The sequence below is a fragment of the Heptranchias perlo genome, chromosome 24 (genome assembly GCF_035084215.1).
Source record: "Heptranchias perlo isolate sHepPer1 chromosome 24, sHepPer1.hap1, whole genome shotgun sequence".
Lineage (NCBI taxonomy): Eukaryota > Metazoa > Chordata > Chondrichthyes > Hexanchiformes > Hexanchidae > Heptranchias > Heptranchias perlo.
This window is the reverse complement of record NC_090348.1, coordinates 32099917-32127562: the sequence shown is the minus strand read 5'-3', so window position 1 is coordinate 32127562 and position 27646 is coordinate 32099917. Positions and strand designations below refer to the sequence as shown.

Below are 27646 nucleotides of genomic sequence, written 5' to 3'. Positions count from 1 at the left end.
CTAGTTTTTATTTAGAAAACTGTGAGGAAAGCTTGTTTTGTTTGATATTTTAAATGTAATAAATGCATCTGAAAGTATTAATTCCTGTGTAATGACCCAAAAAGCTGATAAAGATCATGTCAAGTATAATAAATTTCAATTACCATGTTAATTTCACATCCAGTTGGTGTTGGGTTGGGACTGGCAATGGGGATTAGGTCAGATATAACAGTGACGATCCAATCAGATCAAATCTGACATTGGGGTTAAAAATGGATCTGGCAGTGGGAACCAAGTCAAGTATTGAAGTAGGACCATCCCTTGCAGTCCTGTGAATCTGACACATTATTTCTGATAGTGTTCTTGATACTTGGATACTTAAAAATCTTGCTCTTTCTTTTGCAAATGCCAGGACTCATTGGGAGTTCAGACTGGATTTTTGTTTATATTCTATAGGTTTTTCTCTATTTGCCTTTAACAAGGTCCTTCAAGAAGCCCTGAACATGTTTTTTTAATTCTCGATTTTCCATTAATTAACTTTTAGCGTTTACCCATGGATGTAATACAAGAGCAGCACTGCTAAAATAACTGTTGAGTCAGTTTGCAATTAAGAGCGGGATTGCTCACCAGTTTACCCACATTTACCTTTCACTTTACTTTATTCCTCAATAATATTGTATACATCAGTTGTTCCTGGGACCATAAAACTACAAGAAGCATTTGAATTAGTGCATGGTGTACAAGAAGTAATTTAATTAACAGATCAGAAAATCTATAGTAACATTTGGAAGAACTTTGCAGCCATCAACATCTCTAGTTTTGTAAAGGGTCTTCGCTGCTCTCGAATGTGCAGATAATGTTTAGTGCAATGATGGTTATGTAACTGTTCCTTAACAGAAAGAAATGGGCAAATGAGAAAATGTTCACTGAAGTGTACCATTGTGCAGTTTGTAGATACGTCAATAGATGCCTGGAGAACAATGAGTTCTTTTACAGTTCTCCGTGGGTCAGTAAATTCCACAAAAACAACAAAGTTATGAAAACATAACAGGCCGCTGGATTCTTTCTGTTTACACTGGCCCATTTGATGGATAGAGTTCTTCAGATGAGCACTGAAATAAGTAAACAGATGAAATCTTTGTCTCCTGATGCATTTGGCACATCTATCAAGTATGAAAATATGGACCACTGCAAGAAGGGTTTCAACAAGTCTCTCAGCTTTTAAACAGTGAGGGAAATTGTGCTAAATTGGAAATGGGCTGGCAGCCACCGAAGATACTTAAGGGCAAAAGAAAGCCTACTAAGCATCTTCATTCTAAGCTCCCCTGTTGGCCCACCAAGTTTATCCAGTGAGTGCCTGAGCCATACAGACCAGGAAGATGTCACAGTCAATCTGTACTGAGTTAACTAATCTCTACCAGAGTAGTGACAAAGTGGCTATAATTGGCCACAGCTTGGGGTACCTACTCCTGATCACTACAAGGCAAAACCTACTGGAACTACATACCTTAATTGCTGGAATTTTGCTTCATTAGTGGAGGCAGCATAACGGTCATTGTGGGGAGGGTTAAGGTTGTTGCAGGAATTCTCCTCCCCCCAACCTGCCCACACGGTCCCAAGTGCAGGTGGCAATACTGCCAGGAATCTGCCGAATATATTTAAATGAAGTTAACACCGCAAAATGTGACAGGGTCAGCACCTACTGCGTTGGGCAGGCAGAAATTCTGTCTCACCGCACTCTGCCAGCAATCATGCCACGGAGGGAAATCTAGGCAAAAAAGAATATATCAAAGCCACATGGCCATTCCCTGCAACCCAGGTAACAGATGCAGCCTGCCTTTGTATCCATGGTTGAGGTTTTGGGCCGCATGGATGCCACAAGTATATGGCTTGTTAGTGAAAGCCTCTCACCTGAAGCTTGTCCAATATTGTCAGCTCCGGCTAGTTAGTATATATACGGGCACTTTGGAGAAGAGGATTCCACAGCTAAACCTAAAGCAGTGAAATTTGTGCTAGAATATTGTTTATTAAAATTAACTTTATTTTTCAGCCAGACTATCATTGTCCCGTTTAGTTTAAAATCTGAGAACTGCCCTCGAGACCATCCTGGATGAAAAGGATGAAGATCCTTAATTGATTCTGTTTTTCAAATTCTTTCTTATTTTCTAAAGTCATATCGCAAATCAGTCAAAAAATACAGCCTGTCATACTAATTATCAGGGACTGATCAGGAATAACACAAACTGCAATGTGGATTTTTAGTTTTAAACTCACATTCTTTCATTTGCTTGTAATTGCAGTCAACAAAAGAGAGGGATGAAGCAGACATTGTAGTTAAGGAGGAGGAGTATGAAATGTTGGATGGGATAAGCTTAGTGAGAGAGGAAGTATTAAGGGGATTAGCATCTTTGAAAGTAGATAAATCACCAGAGCCAGAGGAAATGTATCCCAGACTGTTAAAAGAAGCAAGGGAGGAAATAGTGGAGGCTCTGACTATCATTTTCCATTCCTCACTGGATACAGGCATGGTGCTGGAGAATAGGAGGACTGCTAACGTTGTACCATTGTTTAAAAAGGGAACGAGGGATGGACCGAGTAATTACAGGCCAGTCAGCCTAACTCAGTGGTGGCAAATTATTGGAATCAATTCTGAGGGACAGGATAAATGCATCACTTAGAAAGGCACGGAGTAATCAAGGACAGTCAGCATGGATTTGTTAAGGGAAGGTCGTGTCTGACTAACTTGATTGAATTTTTCGAGGAGGTAACAAGGAGGGTGGATGAGGGTAGTGCAATTGATGTAGTCTACATGGATTTTAGCAAGGCTTTTGAAAAGGTTTCACATGGCAGACTGGTCAAAAAAGTACAAGCCCATGGGATCCAAGGGAGATTGGCATGTTGGATCCAAAATTGGATCAATGGCAGGAAGCAAAGGGTAATAGTCGACAGGTGTTTTTGTGACTGGAAGGCTGTTTCCAGTGGGGTTCCGCAGGGCTCAGTACTGGGTCCCTTGCTTTTTGTTATATATATTAATGATTTGGGCTTAAATCTAGGGGGCGTGATTAAGAAGTTTGCAGATGATACAAAAATTGTTCGTGTGGTTGATAGTGAGGAGGAAAGCTGTAGACTGCAGGAAGATATCAATGGACTGGTCAGGTGGGCAGAAAAGTGGCAAATGGAATTCAATCCGGAGAAGTGTGAGGTAATGCATTTGGGGAGGGCAAACAAGGCAAGGGAGGACTCAATATACGGGAGGATACTGAAGGGTGTAGAGGAAGTGAGGGATCGGGGAGTGCATGTCTACAGATCCCTGAAGGTAGCAGGACAGGTAGATAAGGTTGTTAAGAAGGCATATGGAATACTTTCCTTTATTAGCCGAGGCATAGACTATAAGAGCAGGGAGGTTATGCTGGAACTGTATAAAACACTAGTTAGGCCACAACTTGAGTACTGTGTACAGTTCTGGTCACCACATTACAGGAAGGATGTAATTGCACTAGAGAGGGTACAGAGGAGATTTACTAGGATGTTGCTAGGACCGGAGAATTTTAGCTATGAGGAAAGATTGGATAGGCTGGGGTTGTTCTCTTTGGAACAGAGGAGGCTGAGGGGTGATTTAATTAAGGTGTACAAAATTATGAGAGGCCTAAATAGAGCGGTTAGGAAGGACCTATTTCCCTTACCAGAGAGGTCAAGTGATTGGTAGAAGGATTAGAGGGGAGCTGAGGAAAAAAAATTTTCATCCAGAGGGTTGTGGGGGTCTGGAACTCACCGCCTGGAAGGGTGGTAGAGGCAGAAACCCTCAACTCATTTAAAAAGTACCTGGATGTGCACCTGAAGTGCCGTAACCTACAAGGCTACGGACCAAGTGCTGGAAAGTGGGATTAGGCTGGGTGGCTCATTTTCGGCTGGTGCGGACATGATTGGCTGAATGGCTTCCTTCTGTGCCATACATTTTCTATGATTCTAACAGCTTAGTTTTGTCAAGAACAGCATAGGGACAAAATAAGAAAACATAAAAGAACCTGGTAACAAGCTACGTACCCTCACACTAATATGCAGCCTGAACTCTCTAGATTAGCAGGATTTTAAAACCCTGTAAACTTGCAACTTTACCACAAACCTGTAAAAATACTGGGATCAATTTTGAGACTGCATGTCGCATACATGAATTGGGTTCGTTCAAAGTCACCAAGTGTTTATGATCATTCCACTCAGTTTTGGGAGTTGGATTTCTTCTGTGAGCGGTGTTAATCTAAATTAAATATGTTTTCTCCCAAGGACACAGTATATAAATTAACAGCTGACAGTCACTTGCACAGCTATTAGGCTGGCTGTCACATCAAAGTATTTTCTTGTAAGCACTTTGTTTGGGTTAGAAATGTACGTGTCAAGTTAAATAAATAGCCAGCAAAAAAAAAGAGCTTGGCAGTTCTAGAAAGAACATCTGAAAGTGTCATGCCGAGCTTAATAATCGATCTTGCACTCAATCGCTCAAGATTCAAACAGGCTTTAGTTCCTGGTGCAGAGCCAGCATAATGCTTTCTCTCTGTCGCTTATCTAATTGGTTTCCTGTGCTGTTGTCAACACCTGTGAAGAACAGTTTATCAACAGGGAATAATCACTGCTGGTGACGACCCCACGATTTAAATGAAAGAGAGAATTTCTTTTGATAAAGCAGTTCCCTGCTTTGAAAATGTTCATGATTTAAGGTTACTATTTTCGAGCCAGTTAACTTACAGACTGAAATCCTGCTGCTTGTATTGATCCAGCTGCTGTAGATCTTTATGGTATCAGCTGATCAAATGACTGAAATTGAAACTTGCAGTACAGCAGGAGATTAACAACAAACCAGGAACCCACTGTTTTCACCAAGGGGATTTTTCTCACACACAATACCCAGCACAAGTCTTCAGTGGATATTTCTTCCAATGTGATGATTACTTGACAATGGTACATTTTTGGAATATATTTTAACTTCATGTTCTAATAGTCTGGTTGAACAGAATCTACTTCTCCATTTTGTTGTATTTTATTTTTTTCCCCATGTGTCATGTCCCCTTCTGTATTGAGAAACTGGATTGCAAGCCTCTGTGGCAAACTGGGATGACTAAACAATGTTCACTGCCTCCATGTAACACCATGCTCGAGAATAAACATAGATCACATATAGAATTTGTAAGTAAATTCTGCATTGTTATTAATAGGGGTGGAATTATTTCCCAGTGTAACAATAGTATAGCTTACAACTCATCCATGCAGACTATAGATTATCTGTGTTAGCCTTAACCTCTGAATAAAACTGCACTGCTCCAGACAGGGTAATGGAGCAGTGCAGTCAGCGGGATTATCTACTATATTGGGAGTTGGAATCAGGAAAGATATTCTGCAATCCAGATAGACCGGGAGACTTCTAGGGTACACAACTATCATACTGTGTGAAGGGGCTATTTAAATACAAGTGTTATTTGTTATTATACTAATATTTGGAGGAAATTATGAGCTAGTAAAGTATCAAATACTGATGTTGTTACTAAAATCTTAAAGCCGTTTTATAGAACTGTCCTATTTACTTGCCCTCACCCCGATTGATTAAGTCATAGTTTAACTGAAAAGGGGCATGAGTCTCAGTTTAAATGCCTCAGTGTCAGGGAAAGCCATTTGTCTCTGGTGGCCCACCATTGTTATTGGGAATGCCTCAAAAGTTGAATCACACATTAGCTCTCATCAGTTCTCCAGCTGATGCAAATACACAGATAGGCACGCCAAAAGGTTTCCTCATTTTGTCTCAGACCGCTGCTACACTTCGATGTATTATTGAAAGCAGTTACCAGTTCATGTTGCAACCTTTTCTTTGCGCTATTTGAGGTCTGATCAGCATTAGGGTTCAGTCTTTGTAGACATCTAAGAAACTAATGGCACTTAGGTAGCTAAACATCTGTTTTCCATAATTCCGCAAGAGTTGATATTTTGATGCGGTGGTCTTTGTGTGTGGGAGGGTATATCAATCAGATAAACGACTGATGAAAACAGAAGTTGAAAACTCTTAGAACTGTTCACCAGATTCTCAAACTTCCTATTAGCCCAGTAAATGTAAATAATTGATAATAGGATTAACTGAATTCACAATAAATATTACTGACAGCTGAGTTCCATTCAATAAACTATCAAAGCTTTTCAAACTGTTTGATTTGTTAATGGTTTTTGTAATATTTATATTTTTTAAAAGTCCTCAAGCAAGACAAGCTACATATTTTATGGTGTCTTTGATATGTTTGCTTTTGTTGCTGTGTTGAGCAAAGAGGTGCCGCAAGAAAAATTACTTGCTGCTCTGATATGAATTATATTGATGTTACTACCATTAATAGTGCAATCCTGTTATATATAGTAGGTCAAGCGCGTGTCATCAGGCCTCTGTATAACTGTACGTGTTAAGAAAAATAATTGTACTTGCCAACAAAAGATATATTTTTGATACCCATAAACAATTTTTTTTAAATTACCTGTTTTTCTAATATTTTCAAAATGGTCTATTTGTTTATAATAAAGACTCGTTCATCTCCAAATTGCATGTATGTCAATATACCAGGGAACTGTAATAAATTAGGAAGTCAAGAGCAAGAAGGGAAGTCAATTGGAACTTTTTCACCGAAAGGGTAATAGAGTTGTGGAACAAGTCATTGAACAGGACAGTATGAATGGGTTTTGAACAGGACAGCATAAATGGGTTTTGAACTGGACAGCATAAATGGGTTTTGAACAGGACAGCATAAATGGGTTTTGAACAGGACGGTATAAATGGGTTTTGAACTGGACAGCATAAATGGGTTTTGAACTGGACAGCATAAATGGGTTTTGAACTGGACAGCATAAATGGGTTTTGAACTGGACAGCATAAATGAGTTTTGAACAGGACAGCATAAATGGGTTTTGAACAGGACAGTATAAATGGGTTTTGAACTGGACAGCATAAATGGGTTTTGAACTGGACAGCATAAATGGGTTTTGAACTGGACAGCATAAATGGGTTTTGAACAGGACAGCATAAATGGGTTTTGAACTGGACAGCATAAATGGGTTTTGAACTGGACAGCATAAATGGGTTTTGAACAGGACGGTATAAATGGGTTTTAAACTGGACAGCATAAATGGGTTTTGAACAGGACAGCATAAATGGGTTTTGAACTGGACAGCATAAATGGGTTTTGAACAGGACGGTATAAATGGGTTTTGAACTGGACAGCATAAATGGGTTTTGAACAGGACAGTGTAATTGCATGTATGTCAATATACCAGGGAACTGTAATAAATTAGGAAGTCAAGAGCAAGAAGGGAAGTCAATTGGAACTTTTTCACCGAAAGGGTAATAGAGTTGTGGAACAAGTCATTGAACAGGAAAGTATGAATGGGTTTTGAACTGGACAGCATAAATGGGTTTTGAACAGGACAGCATAAATGGGTTTTGAACAGGACAGCATAAATGGGTTTTGAACAGGACAGTATAAATGGGTTTTGAACTGGACAGCATAAATGGGTTTTGAACTGGACAGCATAAATGGGTTTTGAACTGGACAGCATAAATGGGTTTTGAACAGGACAGCATAAATGGGTTTTGAACAGGACAGCATAAATGGGTTTTGAACAGGACAGCATAAATGGGTTTTGAACTGGACAGCATAAATGGGTTTTGAACTGGACAGCATAAATGGGTTTTGAACAGGACAGTATAAATGGGTTTTGAACTGGACAGCATAAATGGGTTTTGAACTGGACAGCATAAATGGGTTTTGAACTGGACAGCATAAATGGGTTTTGAACTGGACAGCATAAATGGGTTTTGAACTGGACAGCATAAATGGGTTTTGAACAGGACAGCATAAATGGGTTTTGAACTGGACAGCATAAATGGGTTTTGAACTGGACAGCATAAATGGGTTTTGAACTGGACAGCATAAATGGGTTTTGAACTGGACAGCATAAATGGGTTTTGAACAGGACAGCATAAATGGGTTTTGAACTGGACAGCATAAATGGGTTTTGAACTGGACAGCATAAATGGGTTTTGAACAGGACGGTATAAATGGGTTTTAAACTGGACAGCATAAATGGGTTTTGAACAGGACAGCATAAATGGGTTTTGAACTGGACAGCATAAATGGGTTTTGAACAGGACGGTATAAATGGGTTTTGAACTGGACAGCATAAATGGGTTTTGAACAGGACAGTGTAATTGCATGTATGTCAATATACCAGGGAACTGTAATAAATTAGGAAGTCAAGAGCAAGAAGGGAAGTCAATTGGAACTTTTTCACCGAAAGGGTAATAGAGTTGTGGAACAAGTCATTGAACAGGACAGTATGAATGGGTTTTGAACTGGACAGCATAAATGGGTTTTGAACTGGACAGCATAAATGGGTTTTGAACTGGACAGCATAAATGGGTTTTGAACAGGACAGCATAAATGGGTTTTGAACAGGACAGCATAAATGGGTTTTGAACAGGACAGCATAAATGGGTTTTGAACTGGACAGCATAAATGGGTTTTGAACTGGACAGCATAAATGGGTTTTGAACAGGACAGTATAAATGGGTTTTGAACTGGACAGCATAAATGGGTTTTGAACTGGACAGCATAAATGGGTTTTGAACTGGACAGCATAAATGGGTTTTGAACTGGACAGCATAAATGGGTTTTGAACTGGACAGCATAAATGGGTTTTGAACAGGACAGCATAAATGGGTTTTGAACTGGACAGCATAAATGGGTTTTGAATTGGACAGCATAAATGGGTTTTGAACAGGACGGTATAAATGGGTTTTGAACTGGACAGCATAAATGGGTTTTGAACAGGACAGTGTAATTGCATGTATGTCAATATACCAGGGAACTGTAATAAATTAGGAAGTCAAGAGCAAGAAGGGAAGTCAATTGGAACTTTTTCACCGAAAGGGTAATAGAGTTGTGGAACAAGTCATTGAACAGGACAGTATGAATGGGTTTTGAACTGGACAGCATAAATGGGTTTTGAACAGGACAGCATAAATGGGTTTTGAACTGAACAGCATAAATGGGTTTTGAACAGGACGGTATAAATGGGTTTTGAACTGGACAGCATAAATGGGTTTTGAACAGGACAGTGTAATTGCATGTATGTCAATATACCAGGGAACTGTAATAAATTAGGAAGTCAAGAGCAAGAAGGGAAGTCAATTGGAACTTTTTCACCGAAAGGGTAATAGAGTTGTGGAACAAGTCATTGAACAGGACAGTATGAATGGGTTTTGAACAGGACAGCATAAATGGGTTTTGAACTGGACAGCATAAATGGGTTTTGAACAGGACAGCATAAATGGGTTTTGAACAGGACAGTATAAATGGGTTTTGAACTGGACAGCATAAATGGGTTTTGAACTGGACAGCATAAATGGGTTTTGAACTGGACAGCATAAATGGGTTTTGAACAGGACAGTATGAATGGGTTTTGCACAGGACAGCATAAATGGGTTTTGAACTGGACAGTATGAATGGGTTTTGAACAGGACAGCATAAATGGGTTTTGAACTGGACAGCATAAATGGGTTTTGAACAGGACAGTATAAATGGGTTTTGAACAGGGCAGTATAAGAACATAAGAAATAGGAGCAGGAGTAGGCCAATCAGCCCCTCGAGCCTGCTCCGCCATTCAATAAGATCATGGCTGATCTGATCCTAACCTCAAATCTAAATTCATGTCCAATTTCCTGCCTGCTCCCCGTAACCCCTAATTCCCTTTACTTCTAGGAAACTGTCTATTTCTGTTTTAAATTTATTTAATGATGTAGCTTCCACAGCTTCCTGGGGCAGCAAATTCCACAGACCTACTACCCTGAGTGAAGAAGTTTCTCCTCATCTCAGTTTTGAAAGAGCAGCCCCTTATTCTAAGATTATGCCCCCTAGTTCTAGTTTCACCCATCCTTGGGAACATCCTTACCGCATCCACCCGATCAAGCCCCTTCACAATCTTATATGTTTCAATAAGATCGCCTCTCATTCTTCTGAACTCCAATGAGTAGAGTCACAATCTACTCAACCTCTCCTCATATGTCCACCCCCTCATCCCCGGGATTAACCAAGTGAACCTTCTTTGTACTGCCTTGAGAGCAAGTATGTCTTTTCTTAAGTATGGACACCAAAACTGTATGGACTATTCCAGGTGCGGTCTCACCAAAACCTTATATAACTGCAGCAATACCTCCCTGTTTTTATATTCTATCCCCTAGCAATAAAAGCCAACATTCCATTGGCCTTCTTGATCACCTGCTGCACCTGCATACTAACTTTTTGATTTTCTTGCACTAGGACCCCCAGATCCCTTTGTACTGCAGTACTTTCCAGTTTCTCGCCATTAAGATAATAACTTGCTCTCTGATTTTTCCTGCCAAAGTGCATAACCTCACATTTTCCAATATTGTATTGCATCTGCCAAATCTCCGCCCACTCACCCAGCCTGTCTATATCCCCTTGTAGGTTTTTTATGTCCTCCTCACTCTCTACTTTCCCTCCCATCTTTGTATCATCTGCAAACTTTGATATGTTACACTCGGTCCCCTCCTCCAAATTGTTAATATAGATTGTAAAGAGTTGGGGACCCAGCACCGACCCCTGCGGAACACCACTGGCTACTGGTTGCCAGTCCGAGAATGAACCATTTATCCCAACTCTCTGCTTCCTGTTAGATAACCAATCCTCCACCCATGCCAGAATATTACCCCCAATCCAGTGATTCCTTATCTTGGGCAATAATCTTTTATGTGGCACCTTGTCGAATGCCTTCTGGAAGTCTAAATACACTACGTCCACTGGTTCCCCTTTATCCACCCTGTACGTTATGTCCTCAAAGAACTCAAGCAAATTTGTCAGACATGACTTCCCCTTCATAAAGCCATGCTGACTTTGTCCTATTAAATTATGTTTATCCAAATGTTCTGCTACTGTCTCCTTAATAATAGACTCCAAAATTTTACCCACCACAGATTTTAGGCTAACTGGTCTATAATTTCCAGCCTTCTGCCTACTACCCTTTTTCAATAAGGGTGTTACATTAGCAGTTTTCCAATCTGCTGGGACCTTTGCCGAGTCCAGAGAATTTTTGAAAATTATTACCAAAACATCCACAATCCCTACTGCCACTTCCCTCAAGACCCTAGGATGTAAGCCATCATGTCCAGGGGATTTATTCGCCTTGAGTCCCATTAATTTACTGAGTACCAATTCCTTAGTCAATGGGTATTGAACTGGACAGCATAAATGGGTTTTGATCAGGACAGCATCAATGGGTTTTGAACAGGACAGCATAAATGGGTTTTGAACTGGACAGTATGAATGGGTTTTGAACAGGACAGTATGAATGGGTTTTGAACAGGACAGTATGAATGGGTTTTGAACTGGACACTATAAATGGGTTTTGGACAGGACAGTATGAATGGGTTTTGAACTGGACAGTATAAATGGGTTTTGAACTGGACACTATAAATGGGTTTTGAACTGGACAGTATGAATGGGTTTTGGACATGACAGTATGAATGGGTTTTGAACTGGACACTATAAATGGGTTTTGGACAGGACAGTATGAATGGGTTTTGAACTGGACAGTATAAATGGGTTTTGAACTGGACAGTATGAATGGGTTTTGAACAGGACAGTATGAATGGGTTTTGGACAGGACAGTATGAATGGGTTTTGAACTGGACACTATAAATGGGTTTTGGACAGGACAGTATGAATGGGTTTTGAACTGGACAGTATGAATGGGTTTTGAACTGGACAGTATAAATGGGTTTTCAACTGGACAGTATAAATGGATTTTGAACTGGACAGCAGAAATGGATTTTGAACTGGACAGTATGAATGGGTTTTGAACAGGACAGTACAAATGGATTTTGAACTGGACAGTATGAATGGGTTTTGAACTGGACAGTATAAATGGGTTTTCAACTGGACAGTATGAATGGGTTTTGAACTGGACAGTATAAATGGGTTTTCAACTGGACAGTATAAATGGATTTTGAACTGGACAGCAGAAATGGATTTTGAACTGGACAGTATGAATGGGTTTTGAACAGGACAGTATAAATGGGTTTTCAACTGGACAGTATGAATGGATTTTGAACTGGACAGTATAAATGGGTTTTCAACTGGACAGTATAAATGGGTTTTGAACTGGACACTATAAATGGGTTTTGAACAGGACAGTATGAATAGGTTTTGAACAGGACAGTATGAATAGGTTTTGAACAGGACAGTATGAATGGGTTTTGAACTGGACAGTATGAATAGGTTTTGAACAGGACAGTATGAATAGGTTTTGAACAGGACAGTATGAATGGGTTTTGAACAGGACAGTATGAATAGGTTTTGAACAGGACAGTATGAATAGGTTTTGAACAGGACAGTATGAATGGGTTTTGAACTGGACACTATAAATGGGTTTTGAACAGGACAGTATGAATAGGTTTTGAACAGGACAGTATGAATAGGTTTTGAACAGGACAGTATGAATAGGTTTTGAACAGGACAGTATGAATGGGTTTTGAACTGGACAGTATAAATGGGTTTTGAACTGGACACTATAAATGGGTTTTGGACAGGACAGTATGAATGGGTTTTGAACAGGACAGTACAAATGGATTTTGAACTGGACAGTATGAATGGGTTTTGAACAGGACAGTATAAATGGGTTTTCAACTGGACAGTATAAATGGATTTTGAACTGGACAGTATAAATGGGTTTTCAACTGGACAGTATAAATGGATTTTGAACTGGACAGTATGAATGGGTTTTGAACTGGACAGTATAAATGGGTTTTCAACTGGACAGCAGAAATGGATTTTGAACTGGACAGTATGAATGGGTTTTGAACTGGACAGTATAAATGGGTTTTGAACAGGACAGTATGAATGGGTTTTGAACTGGACAGTATGAATGGGTTTTGAACTGGACAGTATAAATGGGTTTTGAACAGGACAGCATAAATGGATTTTGAACTGGACAGTATGAATGGGTTTTGAACTGGACAGCAGAAATGGATTTTGAACTGGACAGCAGAAATGGATTTTGAACTGGACAGTATGAATGGGTTTTGAACTGGACAGCAGAAATGGATTTTGAACTGGACAGCAGAAATGGATTTTGAACTGGACAGTATGAATGGGTTTTGAACAGGACAGTATGAATGGCTTTTGAACAGGAGAGTATGAATGGGTTTTGAACTGGACAGTATGAATGGGTTTTGAACAGGACAGTATGAATGGGTTTTGAACTGGACAGCATAAATGGGTTTTGAACTGGACAGTATGAATGGGTTTTGAACTGGACAGCATAAATGGGTTTTGAACAGGACAGTATGAATGGGTTTTGAACTGGACAGTATTAATGGGTTTTGGACAGGACAGTATGAATGGGTTTTGGACAGGACAGTATGAATGGGTTTTGGACAGGACAGTATGAATGGGTTTTGAACTGGACAGTATGAATGGGTTTTGGACAGGACAGTATAAATGGGTTTTGGACAGGACAGTATGAATGGGTTTTGAACTGGACAGTATGAATGGGTTTTGGACAGGACAGTATGAATGGGTTTTGGACAGGACAGTATGAATGGGTTTTGAACTGGACAGTATAAATGGGTTTTGAACTGGACAGTATAAATGGGTTTTGAACTGGACAGTATGAATGGGTTTTGGACAGGACAGTATGAATGGGTTTTGAACAGGACAGTATGAATGGGTTTTGAACTGGACAGTATAAATGGGTTTTGGACAGGACAGTATGAATGGGTTTTGAACAGGACAGTATGAATGGGTTTTGAACAGGACAGTATGAATGGATTTTGAACAGGACAGTATGAATGGGTTTTGAACAGGACAGCATAAATGGGTTTTGAACAGGACAGTATGAATGGGTTTTGAACAGGACAGTATAAATGGGTTTTGAACAGGACAGTATGAATGGGTTTTGAACAGGACAGTATGAATGGGTTTTGAACTGGACAGTATAAATGGGTTTTGAACTGGACAGTATAAATGGGTTTTGGACAGGACAGTATAAATCCAGAAACAACTAGACATGTTTCTGGAAAAAGAATAGATTGGAGCATATGATAAGTGGAGTTTATCTTTGGGAAAGGATTGCCTCATTCATACTAAAAATACTTATTCATATGTATTGTATTTTGTCTAGGAGCTGAGCTTATGAAGTAACACATGAGCAAAAAAAAATTGTAATATAATGGGAATTTGAAGTTTCACAAGCAGAGTGGTAGTGTGGCATTGTTATGCTCCAAATCTCTGCACCATAAAGAGGTCAGGTGTGGGCAAAAATCTACAATTCTGCACACAGTACGTTGTCCGTCTCAAATGTGTCATTGGGAAGATATACTATGTCGAAACCAGGTAGACAGAGACCAAGAGCTTGGTCATGAGGAGGCACCAAGTAGAGGTCAGCCACTTTCCCATCAGGAAGTCCTGAATAGAGCTCAGGTGCTTCCCTCCAAGGAAGTACTAAACAGAGGTTGTATAACCATAAAAGTTTACAGCATAGAATGGGGCCATTGGGCCCATCATAGCTCTTTGCTAGAGCAAGCCAAAACTAATCCCACTGAACCACGGTCTCCCCATAGCGATGTATCTTTTTGTCTTCAAATATTTATCCAATTTTCCCTTAAAAGATGCACTCGTCCCTGCCTCAAACGTTCCCCGAAACAAAGCATTCCATGCTTCAGTAACCCTCCATGTAAAGAAATTTCTCCTAGGCTCCCTCTTTACTCTTTTAGCAACAATTTGAAATTGTTGACCCCTCATCACTGACTCTCCAACCATAGGGAATAGTTGTTTCCTATTTACTGCATCAAAACTCTTTGTAATTTTTTCAGGTGCTGCTTGGACTACTAAGGCCCCAATATAGCGGGTAGAAAGCGTGTGCAGATTTCCGGACGGAAATGCATCACCCGCCATATTGGGTAAGGACAAACAAGAGGCATCCTTTACCCATGCCTGAAGCAGGTGTTAAGCCCTTTGCATATGCAAATGAGGGGCCAAACTCCTGTTTAAGGCTCCCTTCTGTCAGATTGGTTTGCTCTGAGGCACAGCCTGGTGGGCTGCACTCAGGGAAACCAGCCATGGAAATCACCTAAAGTCTGAAAAATAGTTCAAATTTGGCTGCTCCTGTTTCGTGGTATCAGCCATTGGTATCAGCAAACTGGTTGCTGATCTTGTGTGCAGTAGACATTAATCATTGGATTTATTGGCTCCAGATGAGGGCAAATTCTGTGAGGATCAGCTCCCACCATGGAGTCTCACTTGACTGGAGAGCAGATTAGAGTACTGAATAAGAATGTCAGCACATTCATTTCATGGTGCTCCCAATTTTCTGGTTTTTAATTAGAAAATCTAGAGCACAATAATTTGGACATGCTGCTGTCTGCACACGATTCTCCAATCAATGTTTCTGTCAAGAGAGACTCTACACTGAGAGGGGGGCATTTCAAAATGTGTCCAACAGATAAATGATGAGAAACCTTTCAAAGAAGCAAAGCTAGTCAACAAGGCATTTGCTACATATAAATCAGCTAGATTTTAAATATTTATATTTCAGTTCCTAATGAGAAATAGATGTTATTGACCATAAATATTGAATGACTTAAGGGGTTTTCTCCTAATTCCCTTTGGCTAAGTTGCCTTTAAAGAAGAATCTGGAAACTCATTTTCAAGAATGTTATTCTAAATGATATTGCACAGTATTGAAATGCAGTATTTCTGCAAACTGAAACTGTTAATTTTACTTTAAAGGTCAATTTTTGCAACAACACTTTTATCAATATGAAGATTCTTTTTGTGTTGCTCAGAGAATATTTCAAATGGAGAGTTACTCTATGGTTCAGGAATTTAAATGCACAAAGTTTTTTTTAGGGGGAGATGATAGGAAACATGTGAGGACTTAATCCATCCTTTTCATTCATAACCTTCAGTAACCTAGATAGCTAAGTTACACAGAAAATTAATCATAAGTCAGTCTTACAAATACATTGTTATTATTTGATTGTCTATTCTATCAGGGTGAAATTTTGAATAATATCCAGCTTTAAAGTATGGGGCTATGTATTAGTCAGCAGTACTGTTAAATTCTATCCTTAACAACGTTCTGTTGCTTCAGTCAGTGGTTCAACCATTGGGACCAGTTTCTAGTTACACAAGGTACATTGGCCAAATTCTAACGCACCCAATAGAAACAACAGATGAGGCAGGTAATGAAGTCATGGCACTTACTGGTGTCTTGATCTGTCAAGATTATTTAGTGAGAATGATCTGTAAAATAAATATTTTAAAAAATCAAAGACTTGATTCATTCTTTCGCAGGGTAAAGTTACCAGGAGACCTTTAGCAAAGGAATTCCACTGTTTGAACAAAAATGTGTTTTAGTTTTCTAAGTCGATTATTTATAAAAATCTGTATCCTGATGATCTTGTTTAAGTCTATTTCCACAATAATTACAATGCTTCAAAATCTGCTGTTTGCCACATTAATCATTGTTCTTGAACACCACCACTTGACCAGGCTGTTTACGTTTCTTTGGATTCCTAGTGCTGTGAAGTGACAAGAGCCTCAATTTACCCAGATTACATACCAGAGGCCCAATTTTTACCCTGCATGATCTGATCCCACTGCCTTCCCGTGGGATGTCATTTTGGCCTGCTGTTTTTAGCAGGCTCGTGGGACATCCGCTGAAAGGCAGCGGGGACCTTCTTTAAATATGCAAATCGGGCTCTGCAGATGTCATAAGGGGCCAACTGCAATTTTTAACCAAGGCATGAGTGGGGAAGATGCTGTGGCTTCCCTGCTGGACCAACTTGCAACAACGCAAGTGAATTCAGGGTCAGAAGAGGCCCAGAAAAGTTAGTTAGTTATTTATTTTTGTTTCCTTGTGGGCTAAGAGGAGCAGGAGCACGACTCACACCGAGAGTTAAAATCTAGACTCAGGTCTTAATTAGATAGTTGAGTCATTTTTCATTCACAGACATAAATCCAAACCTTGATTGAAGGCATCTGGTAGTTGGAATAGAAACTGCTACCTTTCTACTGTGACACAGACCTGGAAACCATCAATATAGCAACAGAATATTATTATGCTCAGTGTAAGAAAGAAAATGAAAAAGTCAAGGACGAAGATATTTGATTTGAAAAATAGCAAGATAAAAACAGGCCTTGCTCAGATTAAACAAAAGTACAAATTGGCAAACAGTTACACATATCAGGACTGGGAAATATTTCAACAGAAGATGGAAAAAGGTCCAAATCAAGTAGATTCCAGTAAGAAAAAAATGTGCATTGAAGGCTGGGATTTCATAGAGCTTAAATCAGATTGGATAAAGAAGCATTTTGCACTTATAAGCCAGGTAATAAAAATCAAAGCCAGGACTAATATGAAGTATATAGGAAAGGTACAAAAAGAAAGGTCAGGAAAGCCAACAGGAAATTAGCAAAAGACTTTAGGGATAAAATTCAACGTCAGCGGGGGTGCAAAACAAGTGGCGGCAGATTGGCTGCCCGTTGTATGCCCCGTCCACTTTACCTTTCCATTGCTGTTTTGTGCCCCTGCCAAAGTTGAGTTTTACCTCCATGAAAGGCAATAAAAAGGCTTTTTATAGGCCTATTACCCTATTACTACTAGTCAAGGTAGGGCTTTTAAGAGATGACGGAAGCAGGCTTATAGTGGAAAGTGAGGGAATGGCACAAATAATGAATAATAAATATACACTTTGCCTCGTTTTCTGTAGTTTGCTAAAGAAATATGCTTAGAAAATCGTAATTGAACAAAATTTAAAATTGAAAGTGCCATCACTGCAGGTAGCTTGCTCAAAAACAGAAAGTAATTGTAACAGGAAATTCCTACCATTCCAACATCCCTACTCTTTAAGAAGACATAATGGCAACAGCAAGCCTTCAAATGTTTGGACACATCTTCTAAATTGCAGGTTATCAGGATTGTCAGTTTATTTTCCTCCACAATTACTTTTTGTGATGTCGCTCGCATCTGCGACATTATCAATGCTATTACATCACACACTGATATTTATAGCTGGAAAGCTATGCATTTACCCTGACAACTGCAACAGTCTCCCTTTAAAGCGACACTGTCTTTATGAAAAATTGTCTAGCAGACCTTTCTTTGTGGATGAAAAAGTGTTAGACATGCCATGTATTATTTTCCTCATGCTCAGAGGGAAAAAAATCACTATGTCACCATATAGCAATATTGTAAATTCATTCAAATAGGATATGTTTATGATTCTGCTACATATAGTAAACAGAGCAATTATTATCCCAATCTTACAATATACATGCAACATGATGATGCATTTATTATTATTCATATGATGGCATCATGGGATCTTTTAGTACTATTTAATGTGATTATTTCATAGGCTCAGTTGTTAACACTCTCGCTTCTGAATAGGATATGTGAGCAATTTGGTAGTAGGACTTGAACCCATTGTAAATTTAAGCTCGCATCCTGGGCTGACATTTCAGTGCAGTTATAACAGTGTGATGTATTGTCAGAGATGCTCAGGGGAATTTTAACTCTCCCCGATTGGTGGAAAAGGGGCAGGGGAGCTGTTAAAATGGAACGATTCCATTTCCTGCTCCATTCCCGTGGATCTTGACTTTGATGCACCTGGTTTCAGTGCACAAGGGACCCCGGTGACATTTTAACCTGCTCCTGAGTGAGGAGGCCGCCACCCCACCACGTAAAGCTGTTCGGAAGCTAGCCGGGCCACCTTAGGTAAATGAAAAAACCTTCCTTAGATTTTCCCCCTACCCAGTCTGCAAGACTCTTGCAACCCCCAAGGATTTAACACACTGCCGGCACCCTTCCCCTGATGCCGGTGGGTCACCCGATCTTCGTCCCTCACCCACCCGCCGGCCAACTACCGCATTCTGCCAGAAACGCTTGAGCAGCTGATTGACAGCATATAAATGAGGCCCAACAGTTAAAATCCGCTGGGGCTCTGACTCCCGCATGGGATTGCTCCCGCCGTGAGTTAAAATTTGCCCTGCTGCCTTTTAAAATGAGATGTTAAACCAAGGTAACACCCGCCTGTTCAGGCAGATGTAAAAAAATCCCGTGACATTATTCGAAGAAAAGCAGGGAATTCTCTAGAGGCATTGGCCAAGATTCCTCTTTGAACCCACATTATCAAGAAACTGGTCACTCATTCATTTGCTTTCGATGGGATTTTGCTGCGCACAAATTGATTGTCATGTTTGCCTACATAGCAACAGTGACCGCAATTCAAAAAAATCTATTGCTTGTAAAGTGCTCTGGGTTATCCTGGGGACAAGATAATTAATGAAATGTTATTTCTTTTTTAAACAAACAAAAAATGTGTGCCAAACATTTTTGTTAGAAAAAACACTGTCCCTTTCAAAAAGAAAAAAACTGCAGTAAAATTGTTTTCTCAACAATTTGCTATTGTACAGTTGATTACCACAAATTCCTCCCCCTACTATTTTAATGGTGGTATTAATCCATTTATCTTAACCGGCTAAAATAGCAGAGAGGTATTTAATATGAGCACATTACACGTGCGTACAATGACATCATCAACAGTAATTTCTACCCTATTCTGTAGTTTGTTAAATATAATATTAATGTAAGGTGACAAATATCAACTTTAATAATAACATTCTGAAAGACCATATATGAGTATTGGTGGAAAGTCTCAAACATCATATGGTTAACATTTTGTTATTATACTTAGAGAAAGTTTGGAAATACTTGAACATTTCTGTGGTTTATATATTTCCTTTATTCTAGTTCCTAACATTCTGCATTAAAATGGCCAAAGAATCATCTTTGCAAATGTTATTTGATAGAAAACATGTGACGGGTAAATCCTTCCTTTTCAACCAGAACCCTCTAACCCAGACAAGTGGGTTATACAGAAATAAATCACAAATCATTCTTATGAAAACATTATTAACTTTAATTGATTGTGCAATCTATCAGGAAGAGACTTTGAACAATATCCCACCCTGAAGTATAAGGTTATATATAATTCAGTGCTGCTGCTAACTTCTCCCTTTAGAAGACTGAGCCAGTGGCTCAACCATTAGTATGACTAACTTTCAGTTGCATGACAAATTCTGACCTACCCACGGCACACGTTTTAACAAAAACAATAGAAACTAAGCCAGGAAATAAAACCATGGTTCATTCACTTAGTGGTGTCTTGACCTGTCGGTGGATATCATTTAGTGAGAAGTGTTTGTAAAAGGAATGTCAAAATATTAATTTTGTATTTTCATGCTGTGTATAGGCACAAAAAAACCTGTGACTTGGTTGATAGATATGTCTTACAGATTGATTGTATACTACTCGTAAACAACAAAGTAACAAAAAGGGAGACTAATCTCTGGATGTACTAATGTTAAGGTTGCAGTTTGTCATGAAGTCCTTAGGAAAGTGTACTCAAATTTTGAAACTGAATAACGGAGTCAATGTCCTGTACTTGTTACAATTTATACCTGAATCTGTGGATCGTCTCTACAATATAAAACATATTAATACAGACCTGCCCTTTGCAAACTTCAAACCAATAAGCATTCAGATCACTCTACTCTAAAACTCAAGTTTTACTCTTAGGTTTCAGCAAGCTAGGCCTTGTAATTACAACTGACACCATAAGAAAACATACACATAAAACAGTAAAGTAGAAGGAAAGGTCTTTCAGTCCAAAGAAGCTGATCCCTCTGTATGCTAATTCTCCCATTACAACATCCAGCCTGACTTTAAACACCCTCAATGTTTATGCCTCTACTACCCCACCTGGCAGATTATTCCATACATTTATCATTCTCTGAGCAAACAAATCCTTCCAAACATCTGTTTTAAAACTATTTCTCACCAATTTAAAATTCACGTCCCTCAGTCCTACTTACTAGCTATACCCATTAATGTTTTATATGGATCCCCTGGAGACACTTTCTTTAAAGATTGTAGAGTTTAAGCTTCCCTAATTTTACCCAATAGCTCATTCCTTTGCATTAGCTCTTGACCCGAGTTCTTTTCCCCTGAGGGTAAAGTTTTAAATAACTTGCCAACTTAGGGGTAAAATTCCACTCCTGGTCTCGCAGTACATGCCAGCAACACATATTGCAAAATTACACACTCCCAACTGCGATTTTCTGTCTATTAAATTTAATAAATGGAAAACTATGGGCTGAGAATGTATAATATGTGCTTCTGGCACTTGACGCTGAGGAAGAATTTTACCCATTATTTCCATCTTGGCGATTATGTCCCTATGTTTAATTTATTTATAAGCAGCTATTAATTGCAGTATACTTTCCTTATTACATTTGCAGGACCGAGTCTTCAAGTTGGAATCTCAACAGATTGAGTATGGCCGAAACAAATGTCCTTATGACCCAAACAAGTCTTGTGCCTCCACTTTGGTTGGTAAGTAAATTTTAGACAATAGTGAACAAGATAATGCCGCTCAGGTTTCTACTGTAGATTTTAAGATTATGAAGACAATTGTCAAACTTGATTCAGACTAGGGGACACGATTTTAAAAATCAAGAAGGCAGGAGTAAGAAGAGAAACTGTTGCACCCAAAGATTAAGAGAGTTCTGAAATCATTTCTCAAGAAAGGCCATTGAAATGGACATTTTGGAGTATATTTTCCAAGCCCATTGTAGCAGTGAGGCACCTCGTCACTGGTGGTGACTCAAAAAACTTACCCCTGTATGTGGGTTTGATAAGCAATTTTTAAAAATTAATTCTCGGGATGTGGCGTCGCTGCTAAGGCCGGCATTTATTGTCCATCCCTAGTTGCCGCCACCACCTTGTTGGGGTAAAGTTGTAGTGGTCTGATACAACTGATGGGCTTGCTAGGCCATTTCAGAAGGCAGTTAAGAGTCAACCATGTCGGTGTGGGACTGGAGTCACAACGTGGCCAGATCGCATAAGGATGGCAGGTTTCCTTCTCTAAAGGACATTAGTGAACCAGTTGGGTTTTTATGACAATCCGATAGCTTCATGATCACTTTTACTGAAACCAGCTTTTTGTTAATAAACATTTTTTTTAAACTGAATTCAAATTCTCACTGTCCTGGTGAGATTGAACTCATATTCTCTGCATTGTCACTACAGGCCTCTGGATTACTAGTCAGAAAGGGATATCAGGAAGGGATAAATTGGTCAAGTTAAATGGCCTTTTCATGTTCTGAGAAATTCTATGTTCTTATATTTTTCTACCGCAGTTTCCATTCTGCAGGAATGGGATTTTTTTCAAGGAAAAATAAACCCAATGAAATAAACTTATTGTAGTGAGAATAATGCTCAACAGTATGCAGGAATAGTTGGACACAGGAAACTAAAGCAACAGGAAATAGAGTGGGCAACAATAGCAGAAATTCTGAGTTATTCTGTCGGGTTTGTGCAGTTTCAATCAGCGAACATTGAAAATCTTCCTATGGTCTGTGCATTGGACTGTGAAAACATCAATGTTGCTAATGACAGATAGGTAGCTTATTCTCTGTATGCAAGTGTGTATGAGAATGTGGTGAATGCGTGTAAATGTGAGTGTATGTGTGTGTGTTTCTCTCCCTTTCACTTTAAAATCAGCTGCAGTTCCCTATTCTCACATCCTTGGATGTGGAATTTCAATCGTGCCCTTACTTGAGGGAAATAATCAACCAACCATCTTTTTCTCAGCAGCTTGGAGACTGCTGAGATTCCAATGAGGTGACAGGCCACCTGAGGCCTGCTATGTCATGATTCCATGCCGCCTTGCTTAGCACGACTCCGTGTCAGAGACCGGGGAACCCACCTACTGCTTGCTAACGATCCCAGGGACGAAAATTCAGCTGGGGTCAGTGAAGCATCTCAATGGTGGACGGATGCCCCCAACTGGAATATCTGGCCCCTTATTTACAAAAGGCTTTGCAGGATCAGGTACTATCCCCAGCTCTCAGAATGAGAGGATAGCTTTTACAAATTCTTGCTCAGTAATGGACAGGAGATACAGCGGGGCTCAAATTCAAAGAATGTACCTTTATTTTGGTACAGCAAATTGCTCAGACTGTCCAGCAGATGGAGCTGTTCTAGGAATCCAAGGGGTGGACTTTCACGTCCCAACATTTGTGATGCAGGAGCAAAACAGACACGGAAAATCAGATTAAGATCCACAGAGCTGTATCTACACTACTTTAGTGCTCAGCGTGATTTTCTGACAGGCTTCTTAGACCAACATTATGTGCTTTTGTGGGAAATGGGGTAAAAATTCCACTCTTTTGCTCCCAGAAAATCACAGGTCAGCAATGTGCAATGTCACGGCGTGCACCAGGAACACAGAAATGGAATTTTTACCCCAATGAGCTATACCTTCATTTAAATATTATAATACACCTAGCTCATTTCCTTACACCAATTGAATATGAGTCTAAGGGAAGCTCCATGAGTAATGAATCTCTTAAAGGGTCCAAGGTTTTTCAGCTTTTTTTTGCATTACATTTTTAGTACAAGTTTCTGTAATTAATTAGCATTCTTACGAAATGTTTTTTATCACCTTTTTCTCTTAAAAGTATGTTTATGCGAAACTAACTGAATATTGTTTGCTAATCCACTACTGTAATTGAACCATTTATTAGACTTTAGACAAAAAGAACAGGAAGAGACCTTGGAGCGGGTGCACAGGAGATTTACCATAATGGTACCAGGGATGAGAGACTTCAGTTATTTGGAGAGACTGGAGAAGCTGTGGTTGTTCTCCTAAGAACAGAGAAGGTTAAGGGAAGATTTAATATAAGTGTTCAAAATTATGCGGGATTTTGATAGAGCAGATAAGGGGAAACTGTTTCCATTGGCAGAAAGGTTGGTAAACTGAGAACAATGATTTAAGATGATTGGCAAAAAATCCAGGAGGGGAAATTAGGAGAATTTTTTTTTACGCAGTGAGTTGTTACAATCTGGAATGAATCACCTGAAACGGTGGTGGAAGCAGATTCAATAGTAACTTTGAAAAGGAGAAATTTGCAGGGCAATGGGGAAAGAGCAGGGGAGTGGGACTAATTGGATGGTTCTTTCAAAGAGCCAGCACAGACGCGATGAGTCGAATGGCCTCCTTCTGTGTTGTATGATTCTATGATTCTATGACTTTAAGAGCTGAAAAAAGGCATGAAAAAGGAACACTTACAATACAAACTTTTGTGGGAACTCAGGGAGCTGCAAGGCACTGAAGAGTTCCTGTTGGTCAGCAAGTCAACTTAGTGGTAGCGTTGATTTTGAAATGCTCTAGTCGCAGTACGTAGAGTTACATAGGGCCCGATATTAGGAGGGCGGCGGGTTCTCAGCGGGGGGGTCGACTGGGTGCGTGGGTAACGCGTCCAGTGAAATCGGGGTGCTCCGCACGGAATCGCAGGCTAATTGGAGCCACTTACCTGTGCTTCCGGGTTTCGCGCTGGAAAGCTGCGCAGCGGGCGGACTGCACATGCGCAGCATAGGCTGTCAGCTGGAGGAGCCCTATTTAAAGGGGCAGTCCTCCACTGACTGATGCTGCAGGAAATAGGAAAAATTACAGCATGGAGCAGCCCAGGGGGAAGGCTGCTCCCAGGTTTAATGATGCCTCACTCCAGGTCTTATTGGATGGGGTGAGGAGGAGAGGGAGATTCAGAGATCTTCCCCCTGACGGGCGGGGGGAAGCGGCCTGCCTCTGCCACCAAGAAGGCCTGGCTCAAGGTGGCAGAGGAGGTCACCTGCACCACCAACATATCGCGCACCTGCATACAGTGCAGGAGGCGCTTCAATGACCTAAGTAGGTCAGCCGAAGTGAATACACTTACTCATTCCCCTACACTCCGTCTGCCACATCACCGCCCCCACCCCACATCGCCTTCTGCACTGCCAACACTACTCTGTCACATCATTCCTCACACCCACTCAAACCTCATCCTCATCTTACCTGCACTTACTCACCTCGCCAGTACTAATCCCGCCACTACCACTCAACCCAATCCTCATACAATCTCATAGCTCTATCTCATACTCACCCTCTCATGCATCTCTTTCACAGTCAGCCTCACTCAACCTGCCACTACCTGTGCTGCAGCCACAGGGCATGCATCACATATGTGCAGTAGGAAGCGTAAGGCAAACGTGTCGTGAGCATGAAGGGGATGCACAAGGGTGTGTGAGGGTTTGTCATGGTTTTTACCTATATTTAATTCCTGATCAACTCACATAACATATTATATTGTCACCACTACTGCCATGTCATAGAGTCATAGAGTCATAGAGTTATACAGCACGGATAGAGGCCCTTCGGCCCATCGTGTCCGCACCGGCCATCAGCCCTGTCTACTCTAATCCCATATTCCAGCATTTGGTCCGTAGCCTTGTATGCTATGGCATTTCAAGTGCTCATCCAAATGCTTCTTGAATGTTGTGAGGGTTCCTGCCTCCACAACCCTTTCAGGCAGTGAGTTCCAGACTCCAACCACCCTCTGGGTGAAAAAGTTCTTTCTCAAATCCCCTCTAAACCTCCCGCCTTTTACCTTGAATCTATGTCCCCTTGTTATAGAACCCTCAACGAAGGGAAAAAGCTCCTTAGTATCCATCCTATCTGTGCCCCTCATAATTTTGTACACCTCAATCATGTCCCCCCTCAGCCTCCTCTGCTCCAAGGAAAACAAACCCAATCTTCCCAGTCTCTCTTCATAGCTGAAGCGCTCCAGCCCTGGTAACATCCTGGTGAATCTCCTCTGCACCCTCTCCAAAGCGATCACATCCTTCCTGTAGTGTGGCGACCAGAACTGCACACAGTACTCCAGCTGTGGCCTAACCAGTGTTTTATACAGCTCCATCATAACCTCCTTGCTCTTATATTCTATGCCTCGGCTAATAAAGGCAAGTATCCCATATGCCTTCTTTACCACCTTATCTACCTGTTCCGCCGCCTTCAGGGATCTGTGAACTTGCACACCAAGATCCCTCTGACCCTCTGTCTTGCCTAGGGTCCTCCCATTCATTGTGTATTCCCTTGCCTTGTTAGTCCCTCCAAAGTGCATCACCTCGCACTTTTCCGGGTTAAATTCCATTTGCCACTGTTCCGCCCATCTGACCAACCCATCTATATCGTCCTGCAGACTGAGGCTATCCTCCTCGCTATTTACCACCCTACCAATCTTTGTATCATCAGCGAACTTACTGATCACACCTTTTACATTCATATCCAAGTCATTAATGTAGACCACAAACAGCAAGGGACCCAGCACCGATCCCTGTGGTACCCCACTGGCCACAGGCTTCCAGTCACAAAAACAACCTTCGACCATCACCCTCTGCCTTCTGCCACTAAGCCAGTTTTGTATCCAAAGTGCCAAGGCACCCTGGATTCCATGGGCTCGTACCTTCTTGACCAGTCTCCTGTGGGGGACTTTATCGAAGGCCTTACTGAAATCCATGTATACCACATCCACTGCGTTACCCTCATCCACATGCCTAGTCACCCCCTCAAAAAATTCAATCAAATTAGTCAGACATGATCTTCCCTTGACAAAGCCATGTTGACTATCCCTGATTAATCCTTGCTTCTCCAAGTGGAGACTAATTTTGTCCTTCAGAATTTTTTCCAATAATTTTCCTACCACTGATGTTAGGCTCACTGGCCTGTAGTTCCCCGGTTTTTCCCTACTCCCCTTCTTGAATAATGGTATTACATTAGCGGTTCTCCAGTCCTCTGGCACATCCCCTGTGGCCAGAGAGGTTCTGAATATATGTGTCAGAGCCCCCGCAATCTCCTCCTTTGCCTCACACAGTAGCCTGGGATACATTTCGTCCGGGCCTGGGGATTTATCCATTTTTAGGCCTGCTAAAACCGCCAATACCTCCTCCCGCTCGATGTTAATATGTTCAAGTATATCACAGTCCCCCTGCCGTATTTCTATGTCTACATCGTCCTTCTCCATAGTGAAAACAGATGCAAAAAATTCATTTAGAACCCCTCCTACATCTGCCGGCTCCACACACAGATTGCCATTTTTGTCCCTAATGGGCCCTATTTTTTCCCTAGTCATCCTCTTACCCTTAATATACTTATAAAACATCTTAGGATTTTCCTTTATTTTGCTCGCCAGTGTTATTTCATGGCCCCTCCTTGATCTCCTAATTTCTTTTTTAAGTATCCCCCTGCACTTTTTGTACTCCTCTAGGGCTTCCTCCGTCTTTAGCATTTTGTATCTGCCAAAAGCCCTCCTTTTTTTCCAAATCCATTCTCGTATATCCCCTGACATCCAAGGTTCCCTGGAGTTCTTGGAACCACCCTTGACCTTTACGGGAACATGTTGCCATTGTATGGTCTCAATCTCCCTTCTGAAAGACTCCCATTGCTCCGATGCGGATTTTCCTACAAGCAGCTGATCCCAGTCCATTTTGGCCAGATCCTGCCTTATCCTATTAAAATCTTTGCGAATCTTGTCTGGTTTGTGCAATAATGCCCTTTCCTGAGGATCACAATGAAGACCCACAACTGATGCCACCCATTGTTTCACTGCAGAGTGGGTGTGGGTGTATTTGCAGGGCTCTTTTGTGCAGAAGACTGAGAGACATCGGCGATGTCCCCGGTGGC

The 27646-nt window shown here is 40.7% G+C and overlaps 1 protein-coding gene across 1 annotated transcript in view; it reads left to right on the top strand.

The window, feature by feature from the left end:
- LOC137341868 (semaphorin-3E-like) overlaps window positions 1–27646 on the top strand; it is a 216037-nt gene that overhangs the window by 113313 nt on the left and 75078 nt on the right. The window contains exon 5 of the mRNA XM_068005378.1: window positions 21384–21477. Coding sequence (XP_067861479.1) covers window positions 21384–21477 — 94 coding nt within the window. The remainder of the gene's footprint in view (window positions 1–21383; window positions 21478–27646) is intronic.